This window comes from Pleurodeles waltl, chromosome 4_2 (assembly GCF_031143425.1).
Source record: "Pleurodeles waltl isolate 20211129_DDA chromosome 4_2, aPleWal1.hap1.20221129, whole genome shotgun sequence".
Classification (NCBI taxonomy): Eukaryota; Metazoa; Chordata; class Amphibia; order Caudata; family Salamandridae; genus Pleurodeles; species Pleurodeles waltl.
Window position 1 is genome coordinate 485,536,610 of NC_090443.1, and position 24,050 is coordinate 485,560,659.

At 43.7% G+C, this 24,050-nt stretch overlaps 1 protein-coding gene across 1 annotated transcript in view; it reads left to right on the top strand.

Annotated features, from left to right (window-relative positions):
- MAST1 (microtubule associated serine/threonine kinase 1) overlaps nt 1–24,050 on the top strand; it is a 696,806-nt gene that overhangs the window by 597,252 nt on the left and 75,504 nt on the right. Inside the window, exon 26 of the mRNA XM_069231862.1 lies at nt 23,203–23,393. Coding sequence (XP_069087963.1) covers nt 23,203–23,393 — 191 coding nt within the window. The remainder of the gene's footprint in view (nt 1–23,202; nt 23,394–24,050) is intronic.

The window sequence follows — 24,050 nt, forward strand, 5'->3', positions numbered from 1 at the left end:
TAGTAAAAGTTAGAAAGTTTATTTCCCCATATTAACAATGCTGACATCATGTAAATTAGTCTCAATACCAAATGATATACATAAATGAACAACACAGGTTGACCAAATTGTCGAAAAGAATCTCAGCTTAACTAAACCATTGGCAATTAAACATTCAAGAGTCATAGAACAAATCAATAGCAGTAATAATTGAGCAATAGAAATAGCATACATCTAGATTCAACAGGTGAACAAAATCAATTCTAAATTAATAGCATTTGTCCACGATTGAGCTTTCTAACTAACCTTCCAATAAGAATAGCATGTTTGGACTTCATGCAAAAAATATTTGTCAAAAGTTAATTTAGAAAACATTTAGCTAAATCTCTATCCAAAATAGCTGTTGGTACCTAAGAGAAAAGAAGAAAATGTAAAACACGGACAATATCATTGTTATACCTCTCCTTGAATGGATCAGCAAGTTGCGATTTCTCTTCGTTATTTGGACATCAGTCTGGTCACATCAGCACACGGTAGTGGAAGGAAACGGCTCAGCCACGGGTGGGCTTTAAGTTAACTGAACCACAAAAAGGGACATCTAGCTAAAAATCAGCATCCACAAATACTCTACGAGGATGGTTAATAAATCAAGGAACCATCACTAACAGAAACTTCTCTACGAGGATGGTTAAGGGGACAAAGAAATATCAGGAACTTCTCAGCTCCTCGAACGGGACTGCTTTGGGGTAAAGATATCATGGAGTGGGGAGAAGAAAATAAGCTCAGATGTGGGCTGAGGAAAATTGGGGCTCAGGAGCAAGTAGGCTGAGGAAAAATAATAGGCTGCTTCCACAAAGTGTAGTCCGAGTATATCAAATTCCCTATAACAATTTCTCACACCGTCATTGGTCAGAACATTGTAGCTCCAATAAAATTAGAACCCTAAATCTAAGATATAACTAGATGGGCTTTCACACGTCGATGATTGGCTCTTCCTCTCCTGTTCCCATCATTAGGCTCGATGATAACTCTTTAGTTGCAATCCTGGCTCCAGTCAGTGCATCCATTTTTAGCTCCTGGGACCATATCTCTCTCACGCATCAAGTTAACATAGTAGCAGTTTCTTAGCGCAAAGCGTCTTCACAAGCAGTTTTCATGAGAAAGGTTAAGACATGTACAAATCGTTTGGTCAGCACAGTGTGAGAAATGAAAAAATATTAAGTCTCTACATTCACAAAACATTCACGAACATTTATTAAAACAATGCAGCTTAACATGAGGTTTCATCAACTAGGCCCAAACCTCTAAATTAGTCAACAGCCAATGTCATTAAAGCAAATACATAAAATTAATTCATTAGTATGATCCACTTGTACATTTTATTCAACGTAGGCATTTATTTATTTAACTATAGATGTGAGTTCTATAGTAATCATTACACTAAGTATGATGGCCACTCAAGTGGACACATTTTCCAAGGCACCTATTATTTTCTAAGCTAGCTAAATTCATGTAAATTCTTAGCTAAATAATAAATGCTAATTCATTAGTGATTAATTCAGCTTTCACAGTCCCTCCTCAGATGACTAAACATGTCATAACACCTTTATCCCTTTACCCAAAAGTTTTTGTTTAACCCCTTCGCTGCCAGGCCTTTTCCCCCTCAGCTGCCAGGCCTTTTTTTGGCTATTGGGGGCAGTTCACACTTAGGCCCTCATAACTTTTTTGTGCACATATGCTACCGAAGCCAAATTTGCATCCTTTTTTCCCAACATCCTAGGGATTCTAGACAAACCCAGAGATTGTAGTTTCCCCTGGTGGAGACCAAGAATTTAGCCAAACTACAGCAAAAGTTTCATTTTTTTAAAACCATGGCAAAAAATGTCTGCAGAAGAGGGCTTGTGGTTTTTTCCCTGAAAATGGCATCAACAAAGTGTTTATGGGGCTAAAATCACCATCTTCCCAGCTTTCAGGAACAGGCAGACCTGAATCAGAAAAACACATTTTTCAACACAATTTTGGCATTTTACTGGGACATACCCCATTTTTACTATTTTGTGTGCTTTTAGCCTCCTTCCAGTTAGTGACAGAAATCGGTGTGAAACCAATTCTGGTTCCCAGAAAGCTAAACATTTCTGAAAAGTAGACAAAATTATGAATTCACTAAGGGGTGATTTGTGTAGATCCTACAAGATTTTCCTACAGAAAATAACAGCTGAAATAAACACATATTGAAATTGAGGTAAAAAAGGCATTTTTTCCACGTTTTACTCTGTAACTTTTTCCTGCGATGTCCGATTTTAAAAAGTAATATACTGTTACGTCTGATGGACTCTTCTGGTTGTGGGGATATATTGGGCTTGTAGGTTCATCAAGAACCTTAGGTACCAAGACCCAATAAAGGAGCTGCACCTTGCAATGGGTTTTCATTGTATGCTTGCTAAACAGCAATTCATTTGGTGAAATATAAAGAGTGAAAAATAGTTATCAAGGAAACCTTTATATTTCCAAAATGGCCACAGGATAAAGTGTTGAGAAGCAGTGGTTATTTGCCCATCTTTGAATTCCGGGGTGCCCTTACTAGCATGTGAATTACAGGGCATTTCTCAAATAGACATCTTTTTTACACACTCTCTTACATTTGGAAGGACAAAATGTAGAGAAAGACAAGGGTCAATAACACTTGTTCTGCTATTCTGTGTTCCCCCAAGTCTCCTGTTAACAATGGTACCTCACTTGCGTCGGAAGGCGTAATGCTTGCGATAGGAAATGCAACATGGACACATCACATTTTTACATTGAAAACTGACGTTTTTTTTGGAAAGTGCCTAGCTTTGGATTAGGATCTCTAGCTCAGCCGACACCTATGGAATCCTACCAAACCTGTGCATTTTTGAAAAATAGACACCTAGGGAAATTCAAGATGGGGTGACTTGTGGGATTCTCACCAGGTTCTGTTACCCAGAATCCTTTGCAAACCTCAAAATTTGGCCCAAAAACACTTTTTCCTCACTTTTCGGTGACAGAAAATTCTGGAATCTGAAAGGAGCCACAAATTTCCTTCCACCCAACGCTCCCCCAAGCCTCCCAATATAAATGGTTCCTCACTTGTGTGGGTAGGTCTAGTGCCCGCGACAAGAAATGCCCCAAAACACAACGTGGACATATCACATTTTCCCAAAGAAAACAGAGCTGTTTTTTGCAAAGTGCTTAGCTGTGGATTTTGGCCTTTAGCTCAGCTGGCACCCAAGGAAACCTTCCAAACCTGTGCATTTTTAAAACTAGACAGCTAGGGGAATCCAAGATGGGATGACTAGTGGGGCACCCACAAGATTTGGTTACCTAGAATCCTTTGCAAACCTCAAAAGTTGGCCAAAAAAACACTTTTTCCTCACATTTCGGTGACAGAAAGTTCTGGAATCTGAGAGGAGCCACAAATTTCCTTCGACCCAGTGTTCCCCTAAATCTTCTGATAACAATGGTACCTCACTTGTGTGGGTAGGCCTAGTGCCCGCTAAAGGAAATGCCCCAAAACACTATGTGGACACATCAAAATTATCAAATGCAAAACTACCTGTTTTTGCGAGGGAGGAGGGGACACCTGCGTTTTTGCTCCTCGGCTCAGCAGCCATATAGGGAAACCTACCAAACCTAAACATTTCTGAAACTAGACACCCAAGGGAGTCCAGGGATGTGTGACTTGCATGGATCCCCCAGTGTTTTCTTACCCAGAATCCTCAGCAAACCTCAAATTTAGCTAAAAAAATCATTTGTTTCCACATTTCTGTGTGGGATAACTGCACTAGGACAAATTTCCTACCACCCAAGGTTCGCCTCAATCTCCTGGTAAAAATGATACCTCACTTGTGTAGGTGGGTCTGTGACAGGGAAGAGCCAAAAACATGTTGAAATTGAGGGGGAACCAAAGAGGGTCCAAAAGGGAAGTTTGAAAAAAAAAATTTTAAGGCTGACAAGTGGGGCAGAATTTTTATCGGTATAGATGTGACAATGCTGGGTGGTAGGAATTTTGTGGATTCCTGCAGATTCCGGAAGGTTCCATCACAAAAATGTAGGACAAATGTGTGATTTCCAGTTGGAGGTTTGCAGGGCATTGTGGATAAGAAAATGGTGCGGGGTGAATGTGAAGCACACCACCCTGGACTCACCCAGATGTTTAGTTTCCAGATATGTCTAGGCTTTGTTGATTTTTCTACAGGCAGCGTAGCAAAGTTCAAAAAGTGCAGCCCTCACCATTCCAAGTAGGACGATTTTGAGAGGTAGACAAGCTCTCATGGCCCAAATGTAAAACCAAAACCCAAAATAATCAAATGTCTTCTTGCTTGCCATGGGATAAGATGTTTTAGTGTGCGGGGGAGAGGTGAAAGACTGTTACCCCCTTCATTTGGGGTGGGGGCATAACCATGCCCATACTTGTTGGTAGCCACCACCCGACTATTTTTTTTGTGTTAAATTCCCTGGCATTTAGTAGGCTTTCTGCCCCCTGGGGAGTGGATCGGGGGGTAATTGCCCCATCTGCCCACCGGTGGACAGAACAACTTCAGCCCCATTTATTTGGGGGGCGGGGTATGGACATACCTCGCCCTCTTTTTCTGAAAAAGATCTTCCCTGGTCTCTGGTGGGTGTTCTGCCACCTCTGGGGGCAGATGGGCCTTTCAAAATAGGCTGACAGTCAACAGTAATGTGCCCCCATGGGGAGCGACCCTTGCTTAAGAGGCTGCCCCCCCTAACAAAACATACACATACACACACACCAATCCCTGGGGCAGATCAGCCTAATGGAAATAGGCTAATCTGTCTCCAAGGGGAGGCAGAAATAGCCCAAAATAAAATTGCCCCCAGGGGAGCGACCCTTGCCTAAGGGCTCGCTCCCCCTGTGTGAAACTGGTGCAAAAATAAATCCCTGGTGCCTAGTGGTTTTGCCCTAAACAAAATAGGCCAGTCTGTCCCCAAGAGGGGCAGAAATGGCCTAAAGATAATTTTGCCCCCAGGGGTGTGACCCTTGCCTAAGGGGTCATTCCCCACATATAAACAAATAAAACAGCGGTGTCTAGCGGTTTCTGCCCCCCGTGGGCAGATCGGCCTAATTATAATATTATTAATTATAATAAGCCGATCTGCCCCCAGAGGGGACAGAAAAGGCCTTCAAATAATTTGCCCCCCTGGGGAGCAACCCTTGCCCAAGGGGCCGTTCCCCTATAAGTAAATAAAACATTTTTAAAAACTCCCTTGTGTCTAGGCCTTTCCTTTCCTTTGATGCCTGTCTCGCCCACTCCACGTGATCGGAGGAGAAATGCTAAAGCATTTATTTTCCGATCTGCAATGGAAGGCGACCTCTGATGAGGTTGGCGCGCGATCGTGCGCTGACATCACCAGACGTCACTTGGGGGGTGATGGAAGGGGAAGCGATTCCCCTTCCATCCCTGGCATGGGGGCAAGGCTCATGGGGGGAGCGCTAGCGTGGCCCCCATGAGCCGGTCCAAGGATGTAACGGTTATGTCCTTGGCACCCCAGCGCCGCAGCCAAGGATGTAACCGTTACATCCTTGGCTGCATAGGGTTTAACTAAAATTTTGATTCGCTATAACCTTTTGTTCTTCTTCCCTTTCTAGAATTTTCTGTAAAGTATTTCTCCACTTTATTTTCTTCCCTCCTCTGATCATTTTTCAACTGCTTCACTTTGATCACATGATACAATTGATAAATTCCCCATGATCCAATTATGCAAATCACAATAATCAACATTATCTGTATTATTCTCAAAATTACGCCTTTCCCTAGGTTGCCCAGCCAATTTCCCACAGAAGCAAAACCTTTGCCAATCTTTTCCCAAACTCCAGGTCCATTCAATTCTTTTAAATCAGAGCTGATATTAGTCAAATTGTTAATAAAGCTTCTAACTTTCTTACTATTATCTGGGATAAAAGTACAACAATGCTGCGATTGTACCAGTTAACAAACTCTGCCTTCCTTTGCTAAAAGGATGTCTAACGCAAGACAGTTCTGAAGAGTTATAGGTCTTACTGCAGCCGTTCAGCCATTTCTGTATCTATTAGGATCATGGCTCCTGAAAAGCTAGTCAGCATATTATCCACTATAGTAGACAACTTTCACATTTCCACTGAATTCAGAGTAACTCCCACTGATGGAATCATTGCCCCAAATATATCTCCAACTATGCCAGAATAAGATTCCCTCTTTGGTCTAACACGGTGTAATCCTTTCAGGTTCTCCAGTTGATAAATCTTTGCTGAAACTATTCCCAAGTAACATGTGCCATACCATCCTCTTGGAAGACGGTAATAAGCATCTGGTCCACAGATGTAATAAACCCCTGGAATAGCTGGATCTTGTCCATTTAACATAAAGGTCCATTTACTCTAGAAAAGGAACAAATGTCTACACTCACTCGTTCCCACAGACAATGTGTCAGTTCTAGACTTAGGCCTATATACACAAAGCTTCCCTACATGTTCTGCATCTAAAGCTAAGGGCCAGATGTAGGAAACTGTTTGCGACTCGCAAACGGCAAAATTTGCCGTTTGCGAGTCGCAAAACGCAGTTTCCTATGCAGAAATGCATTTTGCGAGTCAGAACCGACTCGCAAAATGCATTTCCGACTTGCAAATAGGAAGGGGTGTTCCCTTCCTATTTGCGACTCGCAGTGGGATGCAATACCATTTGCGACCGCGTACGCGGTCGCAAATGGCATCGCAGTTACCATCCACTTCACGTGGATGGTAACCCACTCGCAAATTGGAAGGGGTCCCCATGAGACCCCTTCCAGTTTGGGACTGGACCCACAAATATTTTTTCAGGGCAGGGAGTGGTCCAAGGGACCACTCCCTGCCCTGAAAAAATTCCGAAACTAAAGGTTTCGTTTTTTTTTTTAAGTGCAGCTCGTTTTCCTGTAAGGAAAACGGGCTACACCTAAAAAAAAAAAAAACTGCTTTATTGTTCAAGCAGTCACGAACATGGAGGTCTGCTGACGACAGCAGGCCTCCATGTTAGCGAGTGCCTATACTCGCTATGGGGCCGCAATTTGCGACCCACCTCATGAATATTCATGAGGTGGGTCATTGCGACCCCATAGCGAGTTGCAGTCGGTGTCTGAGACACCGTACTGCATAGCAATTTGCGACTTGCAAATTGCGAGTCGCAGGGACTCGCAATTTGCAAGTCGCAAATTGCCATTTTGCTACATCTGGCCCTAAGTCCCCTTGCGTTTTGATCTCACTAAATGCATAGTCATTTCTAAATGTCCTTTTCTTTAAGCCCTTTTCTAATTTCTCCTTCAGTGCCTTTCTCCTGTCATCCGTCTGATCTAAGAAGCTCTTTTCTACTGGGGTAAGAAAACATGTCAAATTATTCCTGTGAGCGTAAGCAGTTCCAAATGTTAATGAGGGCTAAAAGAATCCTCTTACTAATTCTATGGTATTTTCTTTAGCCACCCTACTTAAGTATTTAATTATAGGAACAAACGAGAAATACTGAATATACTCCAGGTTATAGAACCTTGTTAGTAAAATTCCATACTTTAATGGCAAGCTATGATAGGTAATCCCTTCCTCTACTGAGGAAAACAAAATCTTCTTTGCAAATATTTACATCTTTCAGTCTCTTTCCAAGGACTTTCGACAAAAATCAGTAAGTGTAGTCAAAATCGGTTTAGCAGCTTGTCAGATCAGTTTATCCCAAAAAGGTCTTTTCAGGTTGCTTTTCAATGGTCTCCTTTCTTTTCTTAGTTTCACAACTTTACGAAGTTCATTGATGTGCTTCTTGTTCCAAAATATTGACCTGGGGTCTCGAAATCAAAACAAAAAGACAAAAATTAACTCTGCTAAACACTAGTCGTTGCATTCATCCATTCAGGGCATACGTACCTTCTACTTGCAACTTGCTGTCTTTTCAATCTTTGATCTCCATTCAACTCTCCATCACTCAAATCTTCTTTTCTGGTGGTGCCTACTTCTTCTTCAGTTGTTGACACTGTAATTGATTCTTTTCTCTTAGCTTGTGATTTCTGCCACTTGTCTCCTTTCAGATGACCCTTGGTTAACATTCTTTTCAACGTTGAACTTTCAGCTTCTTCTAGCTCTGCAGGATTTTGACTCGATGTACCTGTGACTTCTGTTAGACGAGTTAGATAGTTTTGACTTTAATCCGCCTCAATTCCTTCTACCTCAGGGTATATCGCTTGCTCTGCTTGTCCTTCAAGACCATCTGCTTCTGGGAGAGCCCTCCTCTGACCAGACTCTCCTGCTACCTCGGTTGAGGATTGTTCATTGTCACCCTCCTGTGTGTCCTCCACTTCGTCTCTCACAGGAGTGCCTAAATTATCTTTGGTCTGCTCAGAGTCAGTCTCTGATTCTCCAGTTTCCTTCTCCTTTTCTGAAGTCTGTCCAGAAGTTGCTGGTACCCTCAACAACTCGTCTTCATTGTCCAGAGGGCAAGGTACTTTCCTAGTATGGCTGGCGTGAATCCAGTTCGGAACTCCTGCACACTTCAGGCTGTCATAGTAACCAGTACTACTTGATACGGTCCTTTCCACCAAGGCTCCAAACAAGTCTTCCTCATGTGTTTTCTGATCACAACCCAATCTCCAGTTTTCAAGTTGTGGCTTTGATCTTGAGACGGTTGCACAGTGGTAGCTTCCACCTGATGAGAGAGAGCGAACCACATCAGCCAGACCCTTTCAGTAGTCCAACCCCATATCATCTGATATGTTCACAAGAGCATTTGCAGGAACCGCTGGCAACCTCATTGCTCTGCCCATGTGGATTTCATGCTGCTACAGTCCAGTCTTACTGTCCAGTATGTTTCTCATACTCATCAGAACTAGTGGTAGTGCATTTGGCCATTTCAGATTCATGGACGCACACATTTTCGCAAGTCTTGACTTGAAGGTACCATTCATTTGCTCAACAAGTCCTGATGCTTTAGGGCGATAACTACAATACAACTTCTGCTCAATGTTTAAGGCTGAACACAGCAATTTAATTACTTCATTGTTGAAGTGACTTCCTCTATCTGACTCTAAAGAGACCGGAAATTCAAAATGAGGTATCAGATCCCTAAGCGGTAGCTTTGCTGCAGTAAGACTATCATTTCTTCGTGTGGGCTAGGCTTGAATCCAGTGACTAAAAATGCACACAATCACCAGCACATATCTCAATCCTTCATACACAGGCATCTCAATAAAATCCATCTGCATTCGGCTAAATGGACCACCAGCTCTTCCAATGTGGCTCATATTGACCACAGTCCTCTTTCCCATGTTCATCTGTTGACAGATGACGCAACGGTGGCAAACTGCTTCAGCAACCTGTCTAAACTTTGGATTGAACCAGAACTGTTTGAAGGTGCGAATCATGACATCCCTCCCAACATGTGCTTGACCGTGATAATATCTAGCCATTTGAGCCAACAAGTTATTTGGTAGTACTATTTGGCCTTATCCTGATATCCCCACATCATCATCCCTTAGTACACATTTCATTTTAACCCATCTTTGCTTTTCATCTTTGTCATCATTTTCTCAAAGTGCTTTCAGCTCTTCCCAAGCGTCAATCACATTTAAAGTATAATTTGTACATATTTCTTGCTCAGGTAACAATTCCCATTTGTGTTTGAAGGATATACAATACAATGCGCAAAACCTTGCGACGTGATCCGTATATCCATTTCCCAATTATACAAAATCTTGTGATTTCAGGTGTGCACTGCATTTCACCACTGCAATCTTTGCAGGCACTTGTAAAGCTTGTAAAAAAATCATAAATTCTTTCACCATTTCTAACTGGCGAACCGGAAGAGGTCAGGAAACCTCTCTGTGACCATAGCTGACTATCAGTATAAATGGTAACTTTAAGCCATGCAAAGACATGGCATGATCTAGTAAGAGCCACTAATTCAGCCACTTGAGCAGAATACACTCCTCGAAACCAGGAAGCTTTGAGTATACCAGAAATTGTGCACATACCGTATCCTGCTCTCAATGTTCCCATGCTATCTCTTAAACGGAAACCATCAACAAAAATTATTTGGTCATATTCTTCCAATCGGGTATCCTGAATATCAGGTCTCGGTTTCGTGCACAAATCAGTCACTTCCAGACAGTCATGTTCAACCTCTTTCAATTTATCAGTTTCAACATTTTCTTTTGGGAGCAAAGTTGCTGGATTAAGCACTGTACACCTTTTCAGATGAACATTCAGAGAAACCAAATTTATACTCTCATATCTAGACACCCTTACGTTGGTAAGGTGTTGGGTCTTTGTTTGGGCAAGCAAAACTTCAGTGGAGTACAGTTAAAGGATGTCCCATCACAATGCTCTTACTCTGAGTGAGGCTCAATCCAACCGCTGCTATTGTGCACAGACAGCCAGGTAATGCTGCTGCAACTAGGTCCAAAGTAGCTGTAAAATATGCTACTGGGCGGTTTACAACACTGTGAACTTGAGTCAAGACAGACAAAGAACATGCATCATGCTCATGACAAAACAACATGAATGGTTTCATGTAGTCAGGCATTTCCAAAGCCGGAGCTTTGCACGGACTCTCTCTCAACTCAGTAAAGGCTTTCATGCAAGCTTGGTCTAACACTAAGGGATCAGTAACTTCTTTGTGAGTCACCTTCTGCAATGGCTTAGAAATTATTGAAAAGTCGGGAATCCACTGGCGACAGTAGCTCACCATTCCCAGGAACATTCTGACTTCTCTTTGTATATCTGGGAGATTCATCTGCAATATAGCTGTCACCCTCTCTCTGGAAATCTTCCTAGCTCTCTTATCAATTTGGTGTCCCAAATACTTCACTTTTTTCAGACAATGCTGAAATTTTGCCAGGGACACTTTGGGGGTCATTCTGACCCTGGCGGTAAATACCGCCATGGCGGAGGTTGGCGGTAGCACCGCCAACAGGCTGGCGGTGCTCCGCCGGGCATTCTGACCGCGGCGGTACAGCCGCGGCCAGAAGCGGAAAGCCGGCGGTGTACCGCGGACTTTCCGCTGCCCATGGGAATCCGCAGCTGCGCCGCCATGGGGATTCTGACACCCCATACCGCCATCCTGTTCCTGGCGGTTCGCCCGCCAGGAACAGGATGGCGGTATGGGGTGTCGTGGGGCCCCTGGGGGCCCCACAAAGAATTTCAGTGTCTGCTTTGCAGACACTGAAATTCGCGACGGGTGCAACTGCACCCGTCGCACCTTCCCACTCCGCCGGCTCCATTCTGAGCCGGCTACCTCGTGGGAAGGATGTTTCCCGCTGGGCTGGCGGGCGGACTTTCGGCGGTCGCCCGCCAGCCCAGTGGGAAACCCAGAATGACCGCCGCGGTCTTTTGACCGCGGTACGGTCTTCTGGCGGTTCCCGCTAGGCGGGCGGCTACCGCCTCCCGCCAAGCTTAGAATCAGGGCCTTTATGTCCATTCTTTCCCATGTGATTTAACAAGGCAATAGTATCATACTTGCAACATTACCTTGTCTTTCAAGCAACTAACAAATCATCAATGTACTGCACCAAGGTCGATTGGAAAGGCATTTCCAATGACTCCAGATTCTTCTTCCATAACTGATTGAAGATGGACGGTGACTCCAAAAATCCTTGTGGAATCCTGCACCAGCAATAGACTCTATCCAGGAATTTAAAGCAAAAGTGAAACAGGCCATCCTCATGTAGAGGTATAGAAAAGAATGCTTGTGCTAGGTCCACTACGGCGAACCATTCATCATCACATGGGATCTGAAACAATATCACTGCTGGATTTGGCACCACAGGACAACATTTAATCAAAATATCATTCATTTTCCTCAAGTCCTGGACGATTCGGAATTTCCCACAGGGTTTTCGTACAACCATGATTGGTGAGTTACCTGGGCCGCTCATTACTTTGTTCAAGACACCTTGTTTTAAAAATTCCAAAATTATAGGGGCAATCCCTTCAATAGTGTCCTGTGTCATGTGGTATTGGGAAATCTGGGAAAAAGCTGCACTTGGCTTCACTGGCACCTTTACTGCCTCAACTGCTTTTATTAGACCAATGTCGTTTCCTGTAAAATCCCATCCCTTCATCTTAACAGTTCCCTGTAAATCAGAAGGAGGATCTCGTATTGTAGGAACTGGAAAGAAACTGATCAAAGGGTACTCCACATTCACTGAGTCACAATCTGTTCCTTCAGGCATATCATCTTCATCATCACTATTTGTCTGAAAGGCAATGCCATCATTCAAACAGGTAATTGAACATCTCGTTTTGCACAGCAAGTCTCTTCCTAGTAAGGAAACAGGACACAAGTCGCAAACTACGAATTTGTGTAATCCTTTGAAGATTCCAATTGTTACTGGGACTAGTTCTGTAATCGGATTTGTCAAATACTGATATGCAGCTCATACTATTACTCGTGTTAAACCTTTGACCTGTGCCCTGCTGAGGAAGCATCACCTGCTGCTGTTCCATTGGGGCTTGAAGTATCTGAATTTGTTGCCTATATACCATTTGGACTTGAGGTTGCATTTGCTGGGCCTGGGGTATCTGCAAATGTGGCATTTGTATCTGCTGCATAGGCTGAAGACCTTGCACTTGGTTCACATTATTTTGAAAATTTGGATTTTGACCTCTCATTCTTGGTCCTCTTATATTTGGAAAAGAATTGCTTTTGTTTGTCTTCTGAACAACAATTTCCTGTCCTAACATTGGACACTCCCGTTTCCAATGTGCGAGGCCTCTGCAAGTGTGACAAGGTAACATCCTTATCATTCCCTGCACATCATTCTGAGTAACCACAGTATTCAAATCAGGACCACGGTTCACATTCCCAACTCCACCACGACCTCTACCTTTCGCCTGGTTCTGCACCCACACTTTTCCCTACTCTGCTGCAGAAAACCTCCCTGCATTCCTGATTGTGCTGCTTTAATCTGCATCACCATTGCCGTCTCTTTCAACTTTCTCTGCTTTAACTCAATCTTATCACTACAGTACTTCGCATACTGCAACACTTCATCAATCAGTGTTGCTTGCCAACAAATCAAATGCCTCTTGATCATCTGGCTAATTTCAGGTCTCAACCCCTCAACAAATCTGAACACAAAATGAATCATGCCTTTCGGCTCAATTGTCTCTGCACCACTGTAATGTTTAAATGCCTGCAACAATCTCTCATAGTACGCATGTATCGACTCTTTCCCTTCTTCAGCTGTCCTGTCAAATCTCTGCCAATCAATGTTCTTGGGAGAAATTCTCATTTTCAAAAATTGAATCACCTTATAGTCATATTTAATTCCATCGGGAGATGGTGCACCTGTAGCCGGATCTCTCTGAGGTTCTCTTGTTGGCCAATCTACACTCCTCCTGCATTCGGCCCAAAAATATGCTGGGACTACTATTTCTAATAAGGTGTTCAAATTCTGCCACAAGCATTTTGCGAGCTTCACAAACCTATCCGTTTGCTTGTACCACTCCACTGGCTTCTCTCTCAATCTGGGATAATCATTGGTAAACAATAAAATGTCACTTCGGCTCCAAGGGACATGAACAAAATTCCCTCCCGGAATTTCTCTCATTGGCAATATTTTCACTGGGTCATCAACCTGCTGCACATTTGTGGTAAGATTCTCAGAGTCCCTTTTCTTCTTGTCTTGTTTCTTCAACCATCTGCCTTCCCACTTATCTAAGGCTCCCCATGTTTGAATGCTCTGAATTAGTTCCCTAATGTGAATTTTCATTCCCGGTATTCTTATGTTCTCAAAGTCCTTTGAGTCAAATTCTATGTCATATTTCTCTGCCAGATCTGCTAATTCCGGATGTACTATTCCTGCTTTGTTGGTAATCAGTTTGCACAAATAACGCAACTCCTCTTCACGGTACGAGTCAATTCTGTCTAGCCCTATTGTTCCCTCAGTCAGTTCCTCTGCTTCGAGTCTAAGCCTGGTCAGATTCAGTGAACTTCCTCCACTTGGATCTCCTTGTGTGCTACTCAGCTTTTCCAGCCATTCAGTTAATTGCTGAGCTGTCAAAACTGTCAAATGAGACATTATTGTTACTTACACTGGGCATTTGCTGTAACGTTAGGCTCGGGGTCTCCGGCGTCACCATGCTTGGGTTAGGACCTATGTCTGTAATCCCTTGATTATTTGGAGGAGTCCTAAAAGAACTCAAATCAATTAACGGACCTGTCCCATCGGATGTCGGTCTCATTAGAGTCATCATTCCTGCATTTCCATTGAACCTTTCCATTTCCACACTCGGATTCAGAATTCTCTGTTCACTGCTTTTATTATTTCCCTGGGCAAATAATGGTTTAACTGGACCAATGGTAACGGGTAAGGACACAACGTCCGGACTCGTTAGGACATTTGGATCTCTAGGTTACATACTCCTGCTCCCTGACTGGTAAACTCAGACATCTCCGTCTGTGACCCTGCTGTAAGGATGTATCTCGGGAGTGCATGTGTTTGAATAGAAGGCATTACATTTGTGGTAGATTCTATCTGGATCAGTGTTGGTTTCTGGTAAACTTGTCTCATGTGGGTTTGTCCTGTCGGCACCATTAAACTCGTAGCAGTGTCTACAGTAGGTACATCTGGATAAATCTTCTGTATGTCAACCTGCGGCATAGGTATTTGAGTCACAGAAGCGGTAGGGACATTATGGCTAACCTGTATCTGTCCTTGTGCAGTTTCGATAGGCACCAGGGCTGTAGGGTCTGCACTAGTACTTGGACCTGACTCACGTGCTGCATACGGTGGGGGACCATTTCTCTATAATTGTAGAATAAACTCGTCATCATCTGAGTCCTCATCCAAAGTCAAAGATACTCTAGACTCAGTCGATCTCTGCTGTTTCTCATCAGAAGGATAGGAATCCCTCTTCCTGGTACTCTTTCTGGTCTTGTTCTAATTCTCTTGTGCAATTGCAGGAAACTTCTTAATTCCCTGTAAAGTCTCCGTTCTCCAAAGTTTTTGCTCACTATCCCATCTCGTCTCAACTAAAGTTTTCTCACCTTTTCTCATTCTCCTCTCAAATTTCTGCTGCTGTTGCTGTCTGGCCACTAATTCCCAAATAGCTAATGCTTCAAATTGTGCAGGTCTCGGAGGAGGCTTTGAATCATACAGTACCCTCCCTCAAATTTTCAGAGATCCTCAAATTAAATGTTCTGTGAGCAGGAAATGCTAAGCTCCCTTCTCTTTCTGTTTCTTTGCACCATTGTTTTAGCCAAAGACATGGCGCAGCAACGTGTTCTTCGAATAAGATATAGGCGGGTGTATCTTCTGACGGTGTAACTTCTCCTATTCTCACTGGAATGAACGCATCTCCTCTTAGGGCACTCTTTAAAGCTTTGAAAAATGTCATTTTTGTATTTTATACTACTTCAATTGAATCAGGAAGTACATTTCAATTCCAAAATCCTTTTTTTCTACCTTTTCAATCAATTACGCTTCACTGTTGTCTACCAATCCGTTTGCAACCTTTCTCACTAACCAACTTATCACAGCACAGCTGTAGTGACGTCACACTCACACGTACAGCAGCTGACAAAGCCCTCCGGCCTGCCTTCCTTAACTCAGATCCGTGCCAAACTAAATGCAAATATTGCAAGCACTAAATAAAATCAACACACAACTTGTCTGTTTACTACAGGTAGGTAACACAATTGCTTCATAAACCTTATGAATTTTCAAGTGCAGCATTTAGCTCTAACAGATGCTCCTTCTATCTCAGTTTCCCTGACTCTCAAGCCAAATTCGACCCACAAATTTTACTCTCAACTGATCATTGGATCCTCCTGGTGCACAAAGGACTCACCAAATCTCAGTCGAAAACCTATCACTCACTTTAACACGCACTCTGAGTTTATTATCCACTCCCAATTGACCTATTAAACAGACAAATTACAATATAAGCCAAGTGTCCCATACACTTATATAATACGCCGGTATACCAACAATCACGTGGGCAATTTTTGAGCACAAAGCACCACACACATGTGAAGGTCGACGACTTCCCTATTCACACACTTTGGAGTACGTAAACTCCCTAAACAATTTATATATTATAATTTATTGTAAGGGGGCATGTTAAAGGTTTGATGGACCTTTTGACTGCACTTAGAATGATTCCACCATCTTTGCCTTCAATACTCATAGCCACATCAAATGACAATAACATATAGAACAATCAATTTATCAGAGAACTTGAGTCAGTAAACTTCACGTGCCATGACCCATATGGCCATGAACAACCACACCTTTTAGTGAAAGTTAGAAAGTTTATTTCCCTATATTAACAATGCTAACATCACGTAAATTAGTCTACATACCAAATGATACACATAAATGAATAACACAGGCTGTCAAAATCATCGAAAGAATCTCAACTTAACTAAAGCATTGGCAAGTAAACATTCAAGAATCACGGTACAAATCAATAGCAATAATAATTGAGCAACAGAAATAGCATATAATTAGAGTCAACAGGTGAACAAAATAATTTCTAAATTAATAGCATTTGTCAACTATTGAGCTTTCTAACCAACCATCCAATTACACTAGCATGTTTGGACTTTATGCAAAACAATTTTTGTCAAAAGTTAATTTTGAAAACATCTAACTAAGGCTCTATCCAAAATAGCGGTCGGTGCCTAAAAGAAAAGAACAAAATCTAAAACAAAGACAATAATATTGTTATATCTCTCCTTGAATGGATCAGCAAGTTGAAATTTCTCTTCGTCAGTTGGACATCCGTCTGGTCAGCATCAGCAATTGGCAGTGGAAGGAAATGGCTCAGCCACGGCTGGGCTCTAAGTTAACTGAACCACAAAAAGGGACATCAAGCTAAAAATCAGCATGCCGCAAATAGTCTACGAGGATGGTTAATAAATCAAGGAACCATCATTAACAGAAACCTCTCTACAAGGATGGTTAAGAGGAACAAAGAAATATCAGGGACTTCTCAGCTCTTCAAACGGGACTGCTATGGGGTAAAGATAGCAGAGAGTGGGCAGAAGAAAATAAGCTCAGAAGTGGGCTAAGAGAAATTGGGGCTCAGGAGCAAGTAAACTGAGGAAAATTAATAGGCTGCTTCCACAAAGTGTAGTCTGAGTATATTGAATTCCCTATAACAAATTCTCACGCTGTCATTGGTCAGAACATTATACGTTCACAGTAGTTCCCAAAAAAAATAGAGCCCTAAATCTAAGATATAACTAGACAGTCTTTTACATGTTGATGATTGGCTCTTCTCCTTCTGTTCCCATCGTCAGGCTCATCAGGTAACTCTTTTGTTGCAATCCTTGCTCCAGTCAGTGCATCCATTGTTAGCTCCTGGGAACATCTCTCTCTCATGCATCAAGTTAAAATAGTAGCAGTTTTCTAGAGCAAGGAGTCTTCCCAAGCAGTTCTCATGAGAAAGTTTAAGACATGTACAAATTGTTTTGTCAGCACAGTGTGAGAAATGAAAAAATATTAAGGGGGTCATTACGACCCCAGCGGTCGGTGTAATAGTGGCAGTAGTACCGCCAACAGGCTGGCGGTACATACCGCCCCTATTATGACACTGGCGGTTTGGCCAAAGCCAAACCGCCAAGTTAACACACCGACAGCCACAGCGGTAACAACCGCCAGTCTGGAGACTACAGTCTCCAGCCCGGCAGCCTTCACTAGGCCGCCCGTGGCATTTTGACCCCACCCACCGCCATGGTTTCCGTGGTTTCTGTACTGCCACGAAAACCATGGCGGTAGGCACTATCAGTACCAGGGAATTCCTTCCCTTGCACTGATAGGGGTCTCCTCCGCCCCCTCCCCAGAGTCCTCCCCTACCCCCTCCCCTTCTAACCCCCCTGACATATACACGCACAAACATACACACCCATACACACATGCATACCCACATTCACCCAAGCATGCATACATTCATACACACTCACAGCAACACTCACTAACATACATCCAGGCACACACGCAGTCTCATGACACAACATGCACGTACACTTACACCCATTCATGCACATATGCATTACACACACATGCACGCATTCAGTCACACACACCCCACACACATGCACACAACACCCCCCACCCCCCTCTCCTGTCAGAGAACCCGACTTACCTGCTTGCAGGGGGTCCTCTGGCAGGAGACGGGACGCGGCGCTGCTGCCAGCAGCAGCATCCGCCAGCAAAACACCGCCAAGCCGTATCATGGCTCATGATATGGTCAGCGGCCTTCTGCTGGTGTGGCGCTGCTGCTGGTAGCAGCGTCACCTTACTGCCGTCCGCCGCCATGACTGTGGCCGGAATTCCACCAGCCTTCTGGCGGAATTCGGGCTACGGTCATAATTTGGTGGACGGTCGGTAGCCACGGCGACGGTATGTTAGCGGCCTTCGCCGTGGTGGTAGGCTGCCAATATTATAATGAGGACCTAAGTCTCTACATTCACAAAACATTCAGAACATTTATTAAAACAATGCAGCTTAACATGAGGTTTCATCAACTAGTCCCTAACCTCTAAATTAGTCAACAGCTAATGTCATTAAAGCAAATACATAACATTAATTCATTAGTATGATCCACTAGTACATTTTATTCAATGTCAGTGGAGGCTTGTGCAAGGGAAAAGAGGCGGGGTAGCGCAGCTCATGGCAGGGGAAGGGCAAGAAATAAAATCAAATAATTTTTAAAAAAAGAAAAAAACATACCTTAATGCCGTGCCGCGCTGCACTGCTCCGCTCCTCCATCCTCGCTGCTGGCACAGGCTCCCAGCCTGCCCTGTGACCAAACCTGACGCTGCTCAGAGCAGCTTCAGGATTGGCTGGGAGCGCCCACCCAGGGCGCTCCCATACAGACTGGAAGCCTGGGTCTGCTCTCTCTAGCCTGGCACTGTGAGAGAAATAAAATAAAATAATAAAAAATAAAATAAAAAAACGTACCTTAATGCATCGCTGCGCTGCTCCACTCCTACATTCTCGCTGCAGGCACAGGCTCCCAGCCTGCCCTGCGGCTAATCCTGACGCTGCTCAGAGCAGCGTCAGGATTGGCTGGGAGCACCCAGCCAGGGCGCTCCCAGGCAGACTGGGAGCCTGGGTCTGCTCTCTCCAGCCCGGCTGGAGAGGACCTACTGCGCATGTGTGTTTGGCTGGCCCGAGATGGCCGGCCAAACATACATGTGCAGTGAGGGGGACTTCTGTGCACTCCCCCTCTGTCCCTGTTACGACCGTGGCCCGACCCCTTTTAATACAAAAGGATAATAAACACAGTTTATTATTCTTTTGTATTAAAAAGTTTGCAGCTGGTGCTGCTGACGGGGACGACGCTCCTCCGTCCAAATGGAGGAGCTGCGCCTGTTCAACGTACACATTTAGGGCCAGATGTAGCAAAGTAGTCAAAACAGTGCTGGTTAGGAAGAAATTCATAGGATTTAGGGCGCTCACAGAACGTCCATTAAAATCAAAACATTCCGTTCATGGCACGGTGCTACTGACAAGAGGATCTTCCCTCGTCCTCCAATGTCTCAAGGGAAACAAAACAGCAAAAAAACAGATGTCAGAGCACTCATGATATCAAATTAGAAGTAAGTTCAAATGTCCAATCTCCTTGGTGAAAGTACGACAAACTCGTGTTTGTCTCAGAGTCCAGTTTAATTCATAGTGTTCTATTGTGCTCCACAAGAACAGCCAACACGTGTTTCATCCTCTGAGAAGTTTCTCTCTTGAGGACTTCATCAGGGCTTAATGTCATATAATCAGTCCAAAACAATTCTTATAACAAGATAGTCTCCGTCTGTATCTCTCGGTTGGTATCTAAATTCCATTTGGGTTCGGGAAGCCGCCGCGTGGTCCGATACACTCTGCAGCGTTTCCGTATCTTAGAACAGCATTGTATAGAATTTAGATACCAACCGAGAGATACAGACGGAGACTATCTTGTTATAAGAATTGTTTTGGACTGATTATATGACATTAAGCCCTGATGAAGTCCCCAGATGTAGCAAAGTGTTTGCGCCTCGCAAACAGCGAAAAACGCCGTTTGCGAGGCGCAAAAGCCTCTTTGCTATGCAGAAATGCATTTTGCGAGTCGGATTGCACTTGCAAAATGCATTTCCGACTCGCAAATAGGAAGGGGTGTTCCCTTCCTATTTGCGACTCGCGGTCGCAAATGAAATCGCAGTTACCATCCTCTTGAAGTGGATGGTAACCCAGTCGCAAACGGGAAGGGGTCCCGATGGGACCCCTTCCCTTTTGTGAATGGAAACAAAAATAATTTTTCAGAGCAGGTAGTGGTCCTATGGACCACTGCCTGCTCTGAAAAATACCGAAACAAAAGGTTTCAGGTTTTTTTCTAAGTGCAGCTCGTTTTCCTTTAAGGAAAACGGGCTGCAGATAGAGGAAAAATACTGCTTTATTAAAAAGCAGTCACGGACATGGTGGTCTGCTGACTCCAGCAGGCCACCATCCCCGTGAGTGCCCATACTCGCAATGGGGTCGCAAAATGCCACCCACCTCAGTAATATTAAAGAGGTGGGTCTTTGCGACCCCATTGCGAGTTGCAGAAGGTGTCTGAGACACCTTTCTGCATACCAAATTGCGAGTTGCAATTTGCGAGTCGCACGGACTCGCAAATTGCAAGTCGCAATTTGTTTTTTTCCTACATCTGGCCCTTATTTAGCTATAGATGCGAGTTTAGTAGTAATCATTACACGGGTGATGGTGGCCACTCAAGTGGGCACATTTTCCAAGGCATACATTATTTTCTATGTTAGCAAAATTCATGTAAATTCATTAATGATTAATTCAGCTTTCACAGTAACAACCTGTGCAACTACATAAAAAGTAGTCAGCAAACGAAACCCTCTTTGTGGGAGATTTGCTGCGCCTTCCTGAACACAGCCTCTTGATAGAGAGCTGAGCATGTCCTGAGTAAGCAAGAATAGGCAGAAGCAGCAGAGCACCGAACAGAGAAAGACCAGAGCATCTGAATACCTATTTGGCAATGCAGGTGAACGCTGAATGGAGATGGGAGGATGCAGGAAGGGCGTGAATAGCATGACTTTTGCCTGATGTTAAAATGGCCCAGGTCTGCCGGAAGCCATGCTGATGCGAAGAGGAAGATGCACAGTTGTGTGTTTGTCTCTATCGTGATGGGTACTAACCAAAAAAATAAGAAACATGAAACACAGCGCCTGTGAGCCGGGCGCAAGTGTGCGCCGTGTAGATAAAAGTTAGGTTCTGCCATGCTGATATACGAAGCGAGGGGGCAGTGAAACAGGTGCCATGCTGTTTGCTGAATCAGAGTTTTGAGCGACTGGAAAGATTGCGCTTGCATGCAGTGCTCTTGGCCAAAGAAAAAAGTAGCCCCTTTACAATTACTCTAATGGGACAAGTGAAATGGTACAAGTACTATGGCATTGCTCCGTGGGAGTAAACAATTGATCAAAAGGTGGGACAAAGAGCAAACATTAACCACTCACAAGCAAGCAATTTTAAAGGACACTGAAACAAACAGATGAGAAGCAGGGGGTGGCTTTAAGCCCACAGAGATGTATACTAAAGTATACACTAGGTTGTTCACTTACGCTCAACCTAACAAAGCCACAGACTATTTCTATTATCCTCATCACACTAGTAACACATGTCTAGAGCTGCAGCATCTTGCATGGAGATAGTCTTTATGCCACATTTTCAAAATAACTTCGATTTGTATAACTGAATACTGTTTAGGTTTATTGTCAGTACATTTATCTTATCTGGGTACCCAGAAACGCTTGCACTGACACCCCTTCCATGCAATATCAAGGCTAGACACCCCATCTTTATGCTTTTATCCCATTGGCCCCCTTTGTAAGAGGACTGATGAGTTGCAGAGAAGCTGACTATGTGGGTCTTTGCCTCCTCTTTCAATACACATGACTGAGATTTTCAGTAACATAATAAGACAAGTATATGTTTATCAGTTGAAGAGCTTTACCACTTTTCTGAATGACTGGTCTGTGTGGCACATAAGGTGTCTTACTGCAATATAGATATCCCAAGGGTGTTCAGCATGGCTTGCACCCAGAGGCAACAATGAAGCAGGTCAATGTGCTCTGTCTCTGAGCTCTTTAGAGAATGGTTGCCCCTCTGTTCCTTTCTTTGTTTATGAGTAGTACAAGCCTAGTTTAAGAAGAGCTCAGGAGGGCCTATCTGTCAATCGTAAGTGCCTTCAAAAGCAGAGAAGCTTAATGTATCCCTATGCTCATGCCCTGATTATTAGTTGTGCAGAGTGGAATTCCCATACAGAAATCTGCTCCACATAATTTTAAGGGGGACGTTGTTTCCATCCCTGGATTTTTCAGGTGTGGAAACATTACACCGGCTCCACCACCCACAAGCTCACAGCCTTCTCAATTACACAGAGCTACTGCTTCTCTCCAGATTCCTTCTACTTAGGTAATGGGGTGGGACCAGGTTTGGACTCTGACAGAAAATACACCTTAACCCATCTTACTGGCTGGAAATTCAAGCTGTGAAATTGCTGTGGGAAAGGGTTGCAGTGCAGCCCAGCTCTGGTTCACGGCTCCCACTCGACCATCTACCACCACACAGGGTAAGCATTCTCTGTTTAATTACCCCAAACTCACTTCTGTAGTCTCCCCACCCTCCACTTTAGCATCTCGCAGACATTTACCATCTGCTCTGTCTGTGTTAAACTCCATGGAATTGGATATTCTGTAACAAATTCCACCCAATAAATCTGGGTCTTCACAATAATTCTTAATTACCTGAGGTTTACTGGTAATACAAGGAATTTTGTGCAGTGATTCTGGCCCACAATGGAATTTCCAGCTGCCTGGAGTTTCTGCACATAATTCCTGTTCACTGTTTAATGGCAGTGATGCAGAATGAGTGACACTGCTTTGACCTGATTGAGGCCACTGAGGGAGAAAAGATTCACTTGATATTGTATGAGGGCAATGATGGTGAATTACTTATATTCCACTGTAGTGTAATGCTATTGATGGGAATCAATAAGGTGGCACTCAAGAGTATGATTTCAGATCAGTGATAAGGTCAGTGATAGCAAATGAATGACATTTCATTGAAGTGTTTAATGAGTGAGAGTCCCTTCAAGTGTGTAGGACAATGATACCGAAAATGTCAGTGTATTGAAGTGTGTACGCTAATGATGTAGAAGTGAGTGAGATGTTGATTTTTACCACATCCCTATTTCTTTCACAGCAGTAAAAAGAGGAGCTCCTTATTCCGGAAGATCACCAAGCAGTCTAACCTCCTGCACACGAGTCGCAGCCTCTCCTCCCTGAACCGATCCCTGTCTTCCAGCGACAGCCTGCCAGGTTCCCCAACCCACAATATCACAGCTCGCTCACCCACACAGAGCTACCGCTCCACGCCGGACTCCACATACCTTGGTAAGCGGGGTGGGACCAGGGTGTGACTGAGACAGAAAAAAACAGCCCGGGCACCAAAATAATAGTTCCCCATTAGCAAATTTGGAGAGTAAAAATACTGACCCATGTTTGTAAACTGAATAACTCTAAACCTTATAACACATACTGCCTCAGTGGTTTGTGAGGGGTGGTGGACTACACACATTTGTACTATCTGCAGGCAGTGTTTTTGGTAATATTTATTATGTGTCTTCCCTATCAAAGAAAATAACATTGACACATCCCTGCTCTTGAACACACAAATTGTTTTTGGTTTGTCAACCTTGACTTTAGTGAGATAATAGCATCCACATTGCACCTTGTTCTCTCAATTATATTTTCCTCCTCCTTTCCTCTCTATTAGACCTGCTTTTTCATCTTTGCTATTCCCCTGGGAGCTTTAAGTGACTGTGCCATCTTGCTCTGGATTGGAAAACATACATTAATTGACAGGGCACACACTGTGTTTTGCAGTAGGCAGATTACCACTCTAAGATGTTTTATGACATCACAAAACTGGCTCATACAGCCACAAATCTGGCCCACACACTGACCCGTCAGACTGGCCTTCTGGCATACCACATTGCCCAGTTGTGACTGTCCCCAAGAGATTCTTTACTCTTTGGTATTGGGTTTTCT